Raw genomic sequence first — 15,057 nt, forward strand, 5'->3', positions numbered from 1 at the left:
GGAGTGAGCGTAGCATAGTAGACAAGAGCACGATCTTTAGAACCCAAGAGATCTGAGCTTGAAATCCAGTCCTCGCCCTTACTACTGATGTGACTTGTTTAAGAATGACACCATCTGCAGGATGCCGAAAATGTTTCCACCGACTCCCAGATGCCATGACTGCCCCTGAGCACATTGTCCAGAATTCTGACTTTTCTGTGGCTTATCTCTAAGATGCCATCATAATGTGATGGTCGTTAAGACCATGATACAAGCTTATAGGGAACAGTGGGAAAAGAAGACACAAGCGAAGGTCACCCTGGCCGCTACCAGCCAGCAGCACGAGGTCCCCCACCCCTGCCAGCCCTCTTCCAAGCTTCCTCCCAGGGAGGTTGGAACCTCTCCGTGCTGGGCCCTCCTCTGGTGGCAGCGCAGAGGAGTGAATGAGATGGGTGGCTTGCGTGAGGCACTTAGCACGGCATCTCCCACCTTGCAAACACTAAAACATTCTTCTTTCAGGGTTGGGCGGCCAGGGGGTGGAGAGCCTATCTCTGTACCAGGCATTTAAGTCAAAGACCGGCTTGGCATGTGACCCACTCACGCAAGACAGTGTAATAAAGAGGTAAACAGTTCGGACTCTAGAACCTGAGTCCTTGCTTCCTCACGTAATAGCTGCATGATCTGGGCTTCTGTTTCTTCTTCTGTGACACAGGGATGATGGCAGTAACCACCCTGCAGAGCCAGCACGGGGCTGCAGGAGTTGCTAACTCCACGTGAAGCACAGCCAACGGCACCTCGATGAACCCTCATTGATTTGGCAATTGTTTTGCTGGAGAGGAAACGTAGTAGAAAGCTGTTGTGGACTGAGGATTTGGGGAAGAAGATTGAACTTGACTTCTCCAGTGGGCTGGCAGCCAGGGCTGGGGAACGTGCCCTTTAGAAATATGGGGCTCAAAACCATGAAAGGAGCTCCTCCAGCGTTCCCATGTAGTTTCTTCACTGGGTAAAGGGTCAGCTTGAGTTGGCCTTGCCCTTCCCTAGAAAGATTGGTGCCATTCCCAGACCTTAGGCCCAATGAACTACGAACATCCCACCATGGGGCTGGAGCCTGCCCACCACTCCAAGAGTTGATTCACATGCTCACAGCAGGCTGGTCCTGGAGAGCACAGGGAGGCCAGAGAGACCAAACAGAGAGGGGACAGGGCAGCAAGGGGCGTCTGGGATGCTTGCAGGGACACAGCTTTTCTTAGCTCTGTGACTGCATGAGCCTTGGCTTCTCCGCTCAGAGCTTACCAGGTGCACACATTCCCCCAGGGGGTGCCCTAGATGACCCCTCTGGAGCCCTGGTTGGTTTGGAGGCTTTCTTTGGCCCACGTTCCCTTGGGGGACAAGAGGACACAAGCCTCCAACATTGCTTGTCATATTTATTAGGTGTGGATAGGCTCTCACACTGTCAACCCACAGGACTTCCGGCTGGGAGCAGAAGGCTGGGACAGCTGCTGGTCCCTGGTTTCAAGGGGCCCTACCAGGGCTACCTGGGGTGGGGGGGGGTCTCTCCAGGCCTGACACCTGCCCATTTCTGAGGTTACCCATGCAAATTATCTGGGGCTGGTGTACTTTGTCGGCATGCCCAACAAGCATTTACAGAGGCACCTGCGACGTGCAGGCCCCCATGCCGGGCCTCCTCATCCTCCCTCCCACCTCACTCACGGGCTGGGGGCTCCAGGTACGCAGTCCTCACAGTCTCAGGAGGTACGGTGAGGAGGCACTTTTGCAGTCTGCACACCAGATGATACAGCCCCCACCCCAAAATTAGGAATCTCATTTTGATCCCGTTTCTTAGGGGATCAACTATACGCCAGTCACGGACAGGAGCTGAGTGTACCCATGGGTCTCTGTGTGTAAGCCCTTGAATGCCCCATAAAGTATGTTCCCAGAAATGTGAACCCAAGGGGGCGAGGTTAAAGCCCTTTTCTGCCCCCATTCCCCATTGCCTTCCTCCTTCTTGAGCCCATCCTTTGTGATCTCAGTTTCCCCATAAGTCCCTCCATAGCTACAAGGGATGAGAAGGGGGCTGCTCAGGACCCTGCAAGGGCCCGTGGAGACAACATTTCCCCACAGTGGGGGGGGGGGGGGGGCGCTGTGAAACAGGGGAAGCCAACCCAGGATGATCTGAAAATGGGCAGGGCTGGGATAACCAAAAAGGGGGGGTTTCTGGGAGATACCAAGGCCTCGTCCCTGAGCCAAGGAGTCAAGGAACTTCAGTGTGGGAAATGGTTGAGAGACGGGCTGCCAGGCCTTTTCGGGAGGCCGCAGTGATTCTCTGGCCGGCATGAAGGGACGCTGTCAGATGAAACAGTAACTCTCAGGCAGCAGGGCCACCGCCTCAGCACCGTCTGCCACGTACCTTGATGTCAACTTGTCCCCCTGCCTGCCATGCCCCCAAAGCTGTGAGGGCGGGCCTGCCTTATGCAGCACTATGTCCCCAGGATGGGGTTGATATATACCTCCCGATGAATGAAGCCACAGTGGATGAATGAGTAGGGTCACAGGAGGATTTGGGGGGGGAGGGTGCTGGCCCTAGAGAACAGGCATCTCTGTACCCCCAGGCCTGCACAGACCCCACCATTCATAGAACCCTAGCGCTGTTGTGGGGTGGGTGATACCTGCTCCCGTCGCACTCCACCCCTGCCTCTGTCACCATGGGACTGGGGGGAGAGGGTGACAGAGAATTCCCAAAGCAACCTGGTCCCTTCCCGGCTTCTAGCTCCCCAGGCAGCTTTCCAGGGTTTGGGACGTGGTCGTGTCATTGTTCACGGGGAAATACAAACTGCAGTTGCATCGACCGCGGGGCGAGCGCTGGATTTCACACTTCCAAATAATACTGCGATACTAAGCCAGGGGGCAGGGGCCTCAGGTGGGAGCGGGGCAAACCCTCCTGCCTGCCACTGGCCTCAGCACTTTTCTGAAGGGAGGGCTCAGCCTCGTGGCAGTTTATCTCCTGTTCAAGCCCTTCTTGGTGTCAGGACCTTGGTATAAGTCTCCTTACAACCACTTGCAACCTAACGACGAGCTCCAGGTTGGTCGGTTCCATTCTGCATATGAGACGACAGGTTCAGAGGAGGTGTGCAGCCTGCCCAAGATCACACAGCTAGTCGAGGGCAGAACTGGGATTGGCACGAGGGCCAGCTGCCTGCAGAGCCAATGAATCCCCATGCCACCAGAGGGAGGACATTTCCAGAACAATCCCCGTTTTCCTGACAGCTCTGGAGGGAACCTATAGCTTTCTAGGGACTGTATCAGGTGTTTCAACATCTGAAGCTCTACTGTATAATGTATAGAATTGTCAAATCACTATGTGTATATCTGAAACTAATGTAACATCGTATGTCAACTACACTTCAATTACAAAAAAAAAAAAAAAAGATCAGGGGCATCTGGCTGTCTTAGTCCATAGAGCATGCAACTCTTGACCTTGGAGTCACATGTTCAAGTCCCATGTTGGGCACAGAGCCTACTTAAAAAAAAGAAAAAAAAATCTTAAGCTCCGTGTAACAAGCTGGGCTAAGTCTCAGTGGAGGACTCTTGCCCCACAGACCACCAAGGGAAGTTGGCCTTGCTGGCCCTCCCCACGAACGCCAGTTCTGGGAATCTACTTTCCCCAAAAGGCAGTTGGTCCTCCTGAAACTTCTTTTTGTTTTTTAATGTTTATTTTTGAGAGAGAGAGAGAGAGAGAGAGAGAGAGAGAGATAGTGTGTGAACAGGGGAGGAGCAGAGAGATAGGGAGACACAGAATCAGAAGCAGACTCCAGGCTCCGAGCTGTCAGCACAGAGCCCAAAGCAGGGCTCGAACTCACAAACTGCAAGATCATGACCTGAGCTGAAGTCGGATGCTTAACTGACTGAGCCACCTGGGCGCCCCGGTCCTTCTGAAACTCCTGATCAGGAGAATCTAGAATCTTTTTCTTCTTGGTGGAAAAAAGAGTTGGCATTCCATGTAGAATGAGGCATGAGGTTGTAGGGAGTGAATTTCCTTGGTCCTCACAAGCCCCGGGGCCTGCTAGCAGCCCTGACCTTCACACCAGCTGTGTAAGGGTGCTGTTCCCCTGGGGGACCTTGGGCACGCCTTCCAGCCTATGGCTGGCTCCTCCCTGCCCTCCCTTGCAGACAGAAGACCCTGGCAGCTGTGGTGTCTGACATCGGGTCTCCAGGTGGCTGGAGAGAGTAGGGCCAGGGCTCCAGCCTTCTGCTGGGCCAGCTTCCATGGGAGAAGCAGGGGAACATGATCGTGGGCTCTGAGACATGCTGGGGGCTGGCGGAGAGCATTGGTGCAGGACCAGGAAGGAGACGTGGTGAGGGGTTGGAGCACTGGGAGGACTGGGGGATGCCACAGAGTTCCCCGATGTTTTCCTACTAAATATAACCTGATCCACAAGGAACAAGAAGCAGGCTGTAGTCCAGAGCCAAGCTAAAAATGCTGGCTTCTAATGAGCTTGGACCCTGAGGCTGTCAGTGCCTTCAGGACTTCAGCTAAGGCTTGGGAGACAGTCCACTAAAGCAGAGTTGCAGAGCCTGGAGTCCCTGCCCCTAGCCTGGAGCTTGAGCTGGTGCATGTGGAGGTCTCTAGACAGAAAGTCTAATGGCTGTCTGTCTCACCAGGCAAGCCCCGGGGGAACCTAGCAAAAGACCGGTCTTGAACCATCTGAGTTGACATCCCCTCGGACTTGCTTTGGGGATGGAACAAATGTACCCGAATCCATGACAGTGGATCCCACGTGAAGGGCACAGTCATTGCCAGTCACCCCTGCCCTCCTTGGCTCTGCCCCCTCCTAGGCAAGTGGCTGGAGTGAGCTTGACAGACCCACATCCTCCATGTCCTGTTACAAAAATTTTCCCCAGGTTCCATCTCATCTTGGTGCTGTCCTCTGGGGAGGTCTGCAGACTCTTTGCCTTGCATAGGCCTCTGGCGGGATTACTCTGCAGGTGACGGGTCATAGGAAGGAGAGGACCTTGGTGGTGGTCTACGTGAGGTATTAGGCAACTGTGGGCTGAGGGCTGAGGGCAGCACATACAGGGGATTTGGCCTTCCCTCAGCAAGTTCTCATTTTCTAGGAACTTCTGGAGAGACAATTCTTCTCCTCTCCCTCTTGGGCAATGAAAAGTGGTAAAATGTTCTCTTCTCTGTTCAATCAGACAAGACTTCTAGAAGTAGTATCCAAGGGCCCACGGTAAGGGAAAAGATGCTGTGTTCTGCCATCTGAACCTATCAAAGGCATTTGGCTTGTTGGATCCTAACCCAAGTGACAGAGCAACGCCATGAAGCCATAGGTCTGGAGCAGATGGGGGAAAGGACCTGCTTCTTCCCTCTGAGCCTGATTACTAGGTCCCTGCATCATTTCACAGGTTGTTAGAGGTTTTCAGAGGTCATCTCCTCCATTCCTCTGCCTCCGTGATGGATTCCCAAACCACCCCTGTGGGCTTCCCCTAACCCTAAAGCTTTTCCCAAAGGGAAGAACAACTTTTGCTGCTTAGGTCTCTCATCTAGAAGCCTGTGGACCTTTGCTTTATAGAAGTTCTTTGTTATAGCTAACCTAAACCCCTCTTGCTACAAGGGATGAATAGTGGAGTGAGGCCTAGAGACAGGAGGACAAGCAAAAATAACCTCCAGAGGTCACCAGGATGTGCCACCAGTTCTCGAAGCAAAAAGAAGTTGGCTTGGACTCCCTTTCAGATAAGCAAGAAGGAGGCAGCTCTGTTTTGTGCTGAGGAGTTCGCTCAACAGAAATCCCAGCCCTGGGAGGACGCTGGGCTCCTTCTCCTTTTAAGGCAACGTCTGAGCTCTCAGGGCTACGAGCAGCAACAAGCCCCAGCCCCACTCATTCCTGGCTATTTGGAGGAAACCCATGATTAATCAGCTCCCCTCCCCCGCCCTGCCTGGCTTTCGTTAGGTTCTTTTTAAAGGGCTGGAACACCTCCTCAAGAACAGACACTCGGCAGCTCCAAGCCAACCGGGGCCCCAGTGTAGGGAGAGTACCCTAGGAGGGAGTGGGGAACAGTCCTGGATGAAGACCAAGGGGAGAGGTCAAGGGCTGGGGTGTCAGGGCAGAGAGAGGGTTAAAATGTTGGGAAAGGAGTCCTGATGGGAAAGCAGGGGAAGGTTCCGAATGGGAGCCCTGGTCTGAGTGTGGGACGGGTTTGATCGGGAGAGCAGACAGCTGTGGAGCAGGTTCTGGGGGCAGCAGGGGCGGCCAGGCACCCGGAGCGCTGCCGGGCAGGTGGAGGGAAATGCCTTTGCCCCTAATGGACAAGGTCAGAAAAGGTTACACTGACTTGGCCGCTGCTGGTGACAGTCAGATCTGGAACCCAGTTTTTCCTGAACTTGCTGGTTAAGTTACCATCCCTCTCCTCTGGCTCCCCAGTTTCCCTCTAAGTGAGGCCTGTGATCGGTGTGGGAACTATGCAGAGGGCAGCTGGGCAGCACACTGTGGGTACTGAGAAATCCCGAAGGGTGTGCATTTTGGAAGGGGAGGGCAGGATTCCCCGCCTTGGGGGCCTGACCTCTGGAGCCTGGGCTGGACTCTGCTGGAGAGGCTGTGGCACCCAGCTCTCACCTCCACGCTCAGGACGGAATTTGTGACGAAACCACTCTGAGCTGGGATGGGCTGGAATTTCCTGGCTGAGCTGTGGGCAGATGTTAGGAGTGTCCTAAAGGGGCTGATCCACTGGATTTCCTCATTTACATCCTATTTGCATACTCCCGAGAGCTTCCTCCTCCTTTGAAGTCAAGGTACAGTAAAGTCACCATCACTTCTGCTCCCCGCCCTGAAAGGGTAATCCAGGGTAATCCGAAGGGTCAGATCCAGTTCAGTGGGGGCCAGAGGAAGTGTGAGAGAGCCCTCTGCGGACCCTGCTCCACCATGAAAGCACCAGTGAGTCCCCCAGTGCTGCTGCCCCCTAGGGCAGGAGGAGGGAAGGGGCACATTCCTCAGCCCTGCCTCACCAGGCCTCGTGCCCCTTGGCTGCCTGTTGTGATTCTAGCAGAGGAGCCAAGGACTTTTGCTGCTAAATAAACCCCGGGGCTGGTCCCCGCTGGCATGTGTTTGTGGTGCAGGTACAAACTGTTTCCATAGGACCAACCAGTTCTCCATTCCGTCTTGTCAGGGCAGGGTGGGGGGTGGGAGTGAGGAAGGGCTGGGTGGGAGGGAGGGAGGGAGGACCAGTGCCATCCAGGGTTGCTTTTCCTTCCTCCTCCTCCTCTTCCAACATGCCAATCAGGCACTCTTGAAAAACAGAAAACCTTTCTAATAATCAGGCCATAGCCTCTTCTTAAAAAAAAAAACCTTTGGGGAGGTGGTGGGCACCTGGGTGGCTCAGTCGGTTGTCCATTAAGCGGCCAACTCTTGATTTCAGCTCAGGTCTTAATTTCAGTTTGTGGGATCGAGCCCCACGTCGGGTTTCTGTGCTGACAGCCTGCTGGGATTCTCTCTCCTTCTCTCCCTGCCCAACAACCACCCCGCCCCCCCCCCCCCCCCCGCCGCCATAAATAAATAAACTTAAACAAACAAACAAAAACCTTTAGGGAAGGACATTCCTTGAGGTCCCAGTCGCTCTGGGGTCTCTATCACAGTTGGGCAGGTAAATCTAATATCTAATCTTAGGCAATCCTGATGCTCCTTTGGCTCTTCTGATGGGGGTAGGAAGCAAGTATTTCAAAATAAGGCTCACACTTCATGGAACTTCGTGGAGGAAGAAACAGGGCCTCATGGAAGTACAGGGTGGTCCACGTTGCATGTAAAATTCAAGCCTTTAGCACATCTCAGCTGACTCCCTTCCAAGGCCTCCCTGAACAACTTCTCAGTGTCTGTGTGGTCAAAGTGGAGTCACAGAATCCTAGATCCTGAATCTGGCAGAGTCCTCCTGAGGTCAGCTCACTCAGTGGACTCTAGGGCTCCTCCCAGAGAGGTGCTGACCCTTAGCAAAGTTTCTACTAAAAAATGAGAACAATATTGTGGGCTTTTCAAAAAGCTACACATATTTGATGTAAAGGTGTGTCCTTTATTCTATTATATCTGCCTTACTTTTTTTTTTTTTTTACTGTTTATTTATTTTGAAAGAGAGAGAGAGAATGAGCCGGGGAGGAGTAGAGAGAGAGGGAGAGAGAGAATCCCAAGTAGGCTCTGAGCTGCAAGCACAGAGACTGATGCGGGGCTCGATCTCACAAACTGTGAGATCATGACCTGAGCCAAAATCAGGTCACCCACTCAAGTGACTGAGCCACCCAGGCGCCCCTACCTTAGTTCTTTACTGTGAGCTCCTTCCTATTTCAATGAGACGATAATAGTAGATACAATTTATAGATATCCTGTTTTGAGAGAGAGAGAGCAGAGAAGAGGGGCGAAGGGAGAGAGAGAGAGAATCCCAAGCAGGCTCCACACTCGGCACAGAGCCCAACACAGGGCTCAATCCCATGACCCTGGGATCATGACCTGAGATGAAATCAAGAGTCAGATGCTCAACTGACGGAGCCACCTAGCCCCCCCCCCCCATAAATATCTTTAATTGGTAAAATAAAATGTTAGCAGCCCTATGTTGGTCCCTCTAACTTTGTTTTGTTCCTTTAGAAAGGTATTAGCTGTAAAATCCCAGTGTCTGAAGACCACTGACCTACTACCCTTTGGAAGCAGGGCGAGCACTAGGGTGAGGTGTGCAAGGCACTTGCCTAGAACACAGTGCAAGGGGCACCAAAAAGCTCGGTCATCAAGACAACTGATATTTTTAAAAATCAAATTTAATGCCAAAAATACCTATGACAACCAAAAATGCACAGCTTTAAATAAAGACAGGACCAGTATTAGTGATTTTTCCTTTTACCTTGGGTTCCAACATGGCTCAGCAAGGCATTCCTTTTTTTTTTTTTTTTTTTTTTTTTTTGTTCAATTTTTTTTGAGAGACAGAGTGTGTGCGCGCACAAGTTGTGGAGGGGCAGGGGGAGGGAGAGAATCTTAAGCAGGCTCAACACCCAGGCAAAGCCCAACGCGGGGCTCTATCTCACCTCACCTCACCTCACCTCACCACCATGAGATCATGACCTTGAGATCATGACCTGACCCGAAATCAAGAGTCGGTCGTTTAACCAATTGAGCCATCCAGGCACCCCTGGAAGCATTCCTTCTAAATCACCCGTGACAGCGTGAATCACCGCGACAGCTTATGGTGTTCTCAGTGGACATAGTCCTTTGGAGGCTCCAGGGCAGTTATATAAATGCTCCCCGTGCTTGTCTCCATACTCATTCCTCTCCCTCTGTAGCCAGCTCTTCATGTTTATTTTTCTTTTCTGAATTTTTAGGAAAACAAGCAAGTGGAGCCCAAGACAGATGCCAAGAATGGAGAGGAAAGGGGCAGAGATGCCAGCAAAAAAACCCTGGGCCCCAGACAGGACTCAGACCTGGGGAAGGAGCCAAAGAGGGGTGGTTTAAAGAAAAGCTTCTCAAGAGACAAAGATGAAGCCGATGGCAAAAGTGGAGAGAAGCCCAAGGAGGAGAAGCTTATCAGGGGTATTGACAAGGGTCGGGTCAGGGCTGCGGTGGACAGAAAGGAGGCAGGGAAGGAGGGGAGGGGAGAGGAGAGGGCAGCAGCCCCAAGGAGGGAAGAAGAGAAGAAAGGCAGTGACAGGAGCACGGGGCCAAGCAGAGACAAAGACAAGAAGAAAGAGGAGAAGGAGATGAGTAAGAGAGAGGATGACGGGAAGGGAAAAGGGGAGAGGAGGACCGTGGATGCCAGGAAGGAGGATGAGAAGGTGAAAAGAGGAAGCGGGAACACGGATGCAAAAAGGGAGAATGAAAAAGTGAAAAAAGAGGAGTCCGTAAATAAAAAGGAGCCCAAAGAAGAGAACAAGACCCAAGCCCTGGAGAAACAGGCCCCCGCTAGCCCCACCAAGCCCTCGGAAGGGCCTGCCAAGGCGGAGGAGGAAGCGGCCCCCAGCATATTTGATGAGCCTCTGGAGAGAGTGAAGAACAATGACCCAGAGATGACCGAGGTGAACGTCAACAACTCAGACTGTATCACGAATGAGATCTTAGTCCGGTTCACCGAGGCTCTGGAGTTCAACACTGTGGTCAAGGTGTTTGCCCTGGCCAACACGCGCGCCGATGACCACGTGGCCTTCGCCATCGCCATCATGCTCAAGGCCAACAAGACCATCACCAGTCTGAACCTGGACTCTAACCACATCACGGGCAAAGGCATCCTGGCCATCTTCCGGGCCCTCCTCCAGAACAACACGCTGACCGAGCTCCGCTTCCACAACCAGAGGCACATCTGCGGCGGCAAGACGGAGATGGAGATCGCCAAGCTGCTCAAGGAGAACACCACCCTGCTCAAGCTGGGCTACCATTTCGAGCTGGCTGGGCCCCGCATGACGGTCACCAACCTGCTCAGCCGCAACATGGACAAACAGCGACAAAAGCGGCTCCAGGAGCAACGGCAGGCGCAGGAGGCCAGCGGGGAGAAGAAGGATCTGCTGGAGGTGCCCAAGTCAGGGGCGCTGGCCAAGGGCTCCCCCAAACCCTCCCCCCAGCCATCTCCAAAGGCCTCGCCCAAGAACTCGCCCAAGAAAGGGGGCGCTCCAGCCGCTCCACCTCCGCCTCCACCTCCCTTGGCCCCACCCCTCATCATGGAGAACCTGAAGAACTCCTTGTCACCAGCTACCCAGAGGAAGATGGGAGACAAAGTCCTCCCCGCCCAGGAGAAGAACTCCCGCGACCAGCTACTGGCTGCTATTCGCTCCAGCAACCTCAAGCAGCTCAAGAAGTTAAGTAGTTGTGGGCAGGGGCCAGCAGGGCTGGAGGAGAGGGGGCCAGCAGGGCTGGAGGAGGGGGGGGGCAGCAGGGTTGGAGGAGAGGGGGCAGGGGATGGGGCAGCAGGGTTGGAGGAGAGAGGGAAGCCAGCAGGGCTGGAGGAGAGGGGGCGGATGGGGGGGCAGCGGGGCTGGAGGAGAGGGTGAACCAGCAAGGGGGGGCTGTGGGAGGAGCCATGTGTACAGACTGCTTGTCCGTAGGGCGCTTCTGGCCACGCCATCCATCCCCCTGCCTCTGGGCAGGCCACACCTGATCCCCACAGGGGGAGAGGACTCTCTCCTTCCTCTAAGGAGCTTCCTTGAGCCTCTCACTCCGTGCCTCAACTTCTCCACACTGCAGCTAAACCAGTTTCTCCCAGAAATAGAGAAAGAGCCTCTACATCGTAGTTCCATCTCTGGCCCGACCATGTCTTCTCTCCCCCATTCCTAAAGCAAAAACCACCTCCCTTTTACTAATTCCCTCTCAGGACCAGCCTAGTCCTACAGATCTGTTTATCCCAAAGGTCTTTGGGAGATTCAGCCCTCAGGGGGATCTCCTGGTGACTAATCAGTGCCACAGACACATGAGCCATCCCTAGAGACCCCTCTTCTCAAACTTCTGCCTCCCCCCCATCTTTGGTGACAGAGTCCATGGTCACCTGCCCGTCTCACTGGATGGTGGTGGCAGCTAACCCTACCCCCACACCATCATTTGGGGCTAGGCACCATGACATAAAAGACAAGCTCAGGCGTAATTCTCGTGGTCATTTGATGACATCCAGTTTTTAAAGAGAAGGAAAAATGCTTCCTCTGTGTCAACACCTCATTTACTCATTTCACAAACATACATTGAGGTGTATGAACGGGAGGCGCATTGAATTGCAGAGAGCCCTTTGCTGGACTCCTTTCTCTAAACTGTCTCTGCTTTGCCCTAACAGGTGGAGGTGCCCAAACTGCTTCAGTAGGACCAGACTGCCGGGGGGCACTGTCTGCCAATGCCATGACTGCCCAGGCCTTGCCTCCCAGGCCCGCACAGACCCCGCCCACCCCGCCCTGGCTGACCTGCTGTGGATGTCCCCACTCTGCTGTGGGAGAGCAAGAGGCCTGGCCACGTTCAAGGAAGGATGCCTGATCTCTTCTCACTTTCCTTTTCTTGTCTCTGAGGCTCTCCAAAAATTTCTTTTATACCTGGAACTGAGGTTTCTGGACAAGAAGAGTCCTTTTAGTGTGTCATTGAGAAGATGGCATGCCTGGGGCCCAAGTAGCTGTCAAGTTGCAAAAGGCCTGTGATTCAGGAAAGATGTCCCACCAGGACCACTAACCAGCCCAGCCCCACTGCCCTCCAGGGCCAGGATTCAGGCCTCTGAGGAGCCCTTGGGGCAAAGCTGCTGGGCCCATGGCCCTCTGTGTGGGGCAATGGCAGAAGATTGAGAGGGCATGAGGGCCCAAGGGGAGAAGAAGGAGGGGCTAAGGACACCCTGAAACCCCTCCTGGGCTAATCAGAGGACATGGCAGGGACAGCTGGCCTGGGTGGAAAGTGCCTGGTGGGGAGTGGGCTCCAGCTGGGAGGAGAGGGACAGACGGCAGCTGGTCCTGAAGGTTTGATGCCAAAGCAGATGTTTCCCTCACACCCACCTGCTGTTGTATAAATAGCTGTGTATCTGTTTTTCCATAAGATTTTGATAATATATACAAGCCTTTAGTTGTGAATGACTGTGCCCCACCTCTGTACCGTACTGAGGGTGCTGATGCTCACTCTGGCCCCATGGAGGACTCTAGACACTCCGGTTCCCTGCCATGCCATCTTGGGTGGACCACATAACAAGTTCATTCTGCAGAAAGTCCAGTGCAAGGGGAAAACCTCGGCCCTGAGTAGAGGGCTCCCCACTGACCTGGTGGACCAGGCCAAGGAAACTAGACCTTAGCCAGGGTCCGCTCCTGACCATTCTTGCTGCCTGGAGTCATTAGCCAGAGCCGCTTTTGGGGGTGATGGGGCAGAGTGGAGCACAGGGCCCTGCGATGGCTATATTAGGCATGTTCAGGGGATGCTCATCCCATGACTCTTCCTAACTGTGGGCTTGGGGCCAGCTCCCCACAGCAGTCACAAGCCCAGGAAGGCAGCCATCCCTGAGCAGAGAAGTGAATGACCATTTGGGGAGCAGCACCCCTACCAGTGTGCCCAGTCACCACCCCCCTGCTCTAGCTGCAGGCTCTCTCCTGACCTAATGGTGCCCCCATGCCCTCCATCAGGTGTGCATCAAAAGCATCCTTCTGATTTGAGTGGCTTAACTGTACCAGCATCCCTTGGCACCGTGGGACTGCCACCTTGGGTCTAGGTCACTGGTAGTTTTTGTCTCCAGGTTTTGCCTCAAGAGCAGGGAGCACAGCAGTTTCACCATCTTCGGGGGGGAAGGAAGGGGTGTCCCTGCTAGGAAGGAGGATTGCCGTGCTAGGTCTGACCAAAAACAGAGGCAGGCTAGTCCTGGGAGCAAAAAGCTTGGATCCCAGGTTTCTCTGTGGCCCTTTCCCTCCACCCACTCGCCTGTCTGCCCCAACAACCAAAACAAGGGCTGGGCCCAGGAGAGGGGAGACAGAACCCTGCTTGACGCCTCCTGGCCCACAAAGGGTGTTACCTGGAGCTAAGTGCAGCCAGGGCTTCCATTTACCCTGTGTCTGTGGTTGCTAGGCTTTAGCAAGATACTTCAGGTGCTCTTTCAATTCTGTGAGGTGGATGCCAATATTATCTCCATTTTGCAGATAAGTTCAGCCCAGAGAGGTTAACTTACGGGTCCATGATCACACAGCTAATAAAAACAGAGCTCAGGTCGAGTTCCCGCTCCTAGAGCTACATCTGATAACAGGTCCCCCTCATCCCCTTACTGAAATGAGACTGGTCGTGGTGCCTCAGGAAAGCACTGAAAGCCTAACCAAACCGGAACGAAGGATCTCCAAGTCTTAAGGTTCCAACAGAAACTGTCATCTCAGGAAGCCCTTTCTACCAAGCAAGATTTAGCCAGACTAAGCGCGCGCGCGCGCACACACACACACACACACACACACACACACACACACTTTCTGTCCACACTCAACAAGGGATTAGCGCCGCTCTCTGCCCTCTTGCTCTCTTCCGGAGGGGTGGGTAGAGCCGAGGCTGGTGAGGTCATTCGTCCTCTGATGCCTTAGAACCTAATGCGGGAGCGCAGCGCCACCTGCCGGCAGGCCGCGTCCCGGTTCTCCCTCGGCGCCAGGGGCGCGCCGGAGCTGCGCTGGAGGGCAGGGAAGGTGGGTAGACTGGACGCAGCGCCAGGTCAGTGGCCTGGGTTGCGCCTTCCGGCCGCCTGGGAGGGACGGGGGGAGCGCCTGGCAGCGAGCGGCCATGTGTGCTCATGGATGGGCTGAATGTGAGAAACCGGCCTCTCTGGGGGCCGCGTTTCTGCCGAGTGGCGCACCCATCGCCGCCCACTTGCCCCATTCGCCTCCGCTGGCGCCCGTCTGCTAGGATTTCCCTTCATGAAACCCAGGATGCAAGAGCCGGACAGGATCTATCCTCGTCCCTCGCCCGCCTTTCACAGGGAAGATAATGAGAGTCAAAGGCAGCAAATGACTTGAACAAGGTGACGCAGCCGTATTCAAACCCACGTCTCTCGTCGCCGGGTTCGTCCTACCCACCTGAGCCGAGGGGCTTCCCTCCGCCATTTCCTCCGCGCCGCCTCACCCTACCGGCCCCATCGGTTCCCGGAGCCACATCCCGTGTCTCCCGCCAGGCAACGGAGGGCGTCTTCGCATCGGGCTCTCAGCCCCCTGGGCCCGCCCACACCCACTGTCGCACCTTCTTCCCACCTTCCGGCCCCGCCCCCGCAGGCCTCGGACCCGGGCCCTGGCGCCGGCCGCTGGCGGTGGGCGGGATGGCGGGGGCTGGGGCCGCTGAGATACCCCACTCTCTGTCGCAGGAGCTCCACAGGCGTGTGAGCGAGGGGCTCCAGTCCCAGGCGCTGTGAGTTGGGCGCATGGCCACTCATGCAGCCTTCTTGAAGAAGCATTAGATTTGGACACGGGTCACCCACCTAGTGGGGCTTCTGGATCACCATGCTCGCCAAGCCTGGAGTGTCATGTGTTGCCTACCCCACCGCGCCCACCTGCAGCTCCCCACTCCTCCACGGACTGGCCTCAAGCCTGAGGCCCAGCTAGGGCTTGCGCCATCTGTGGTGAGGGGGGCAGGCTGCTGGCCTGGAGTCCAGGCCTGG

General features: G+C 54.8%; 1 protein-coding gene across 1 annotated transcript in view; it reads left to right on the top strand.

Moving 5' to 3' along the window:
• The window catches only part of LMOD1 (leiomodin 1), a 40,928-nt gene extending 29,150 nt beyond the window's left edge, over positions 1–11,778 (top strand). The window contains exons 2-3 of the mRNA XM_086693456.1: positions 9,326–10,867; positions 11,752–11,778. Coding sequence (XP_086549582.1) covers positions 9,326–10,867; positions 11,752–11,778 — 1,569 coding nt within the window. The remainder of the gene's footprint in view (positions 1–9,325; positions 10,868–11,751) is intronic.
• The last annotated feature ends 3,279 nt before the right edge of the window (positions 11,779–15,057 follow it).

This window comes from Puma concolor, chromosome E4 (assembly GCF_028749965.1).
Source record: "Puma concolor isolate L17-30 chromosome E4, mPumCon1.1.hap2, whole genome shotgun sequence".
In the NCBI taxonomy this organism is placed as follows: Eukaryota; Metazoa; Chordata; class Mammalia; order Carnivora; family Felidae; genus Puma; species Puma concolor.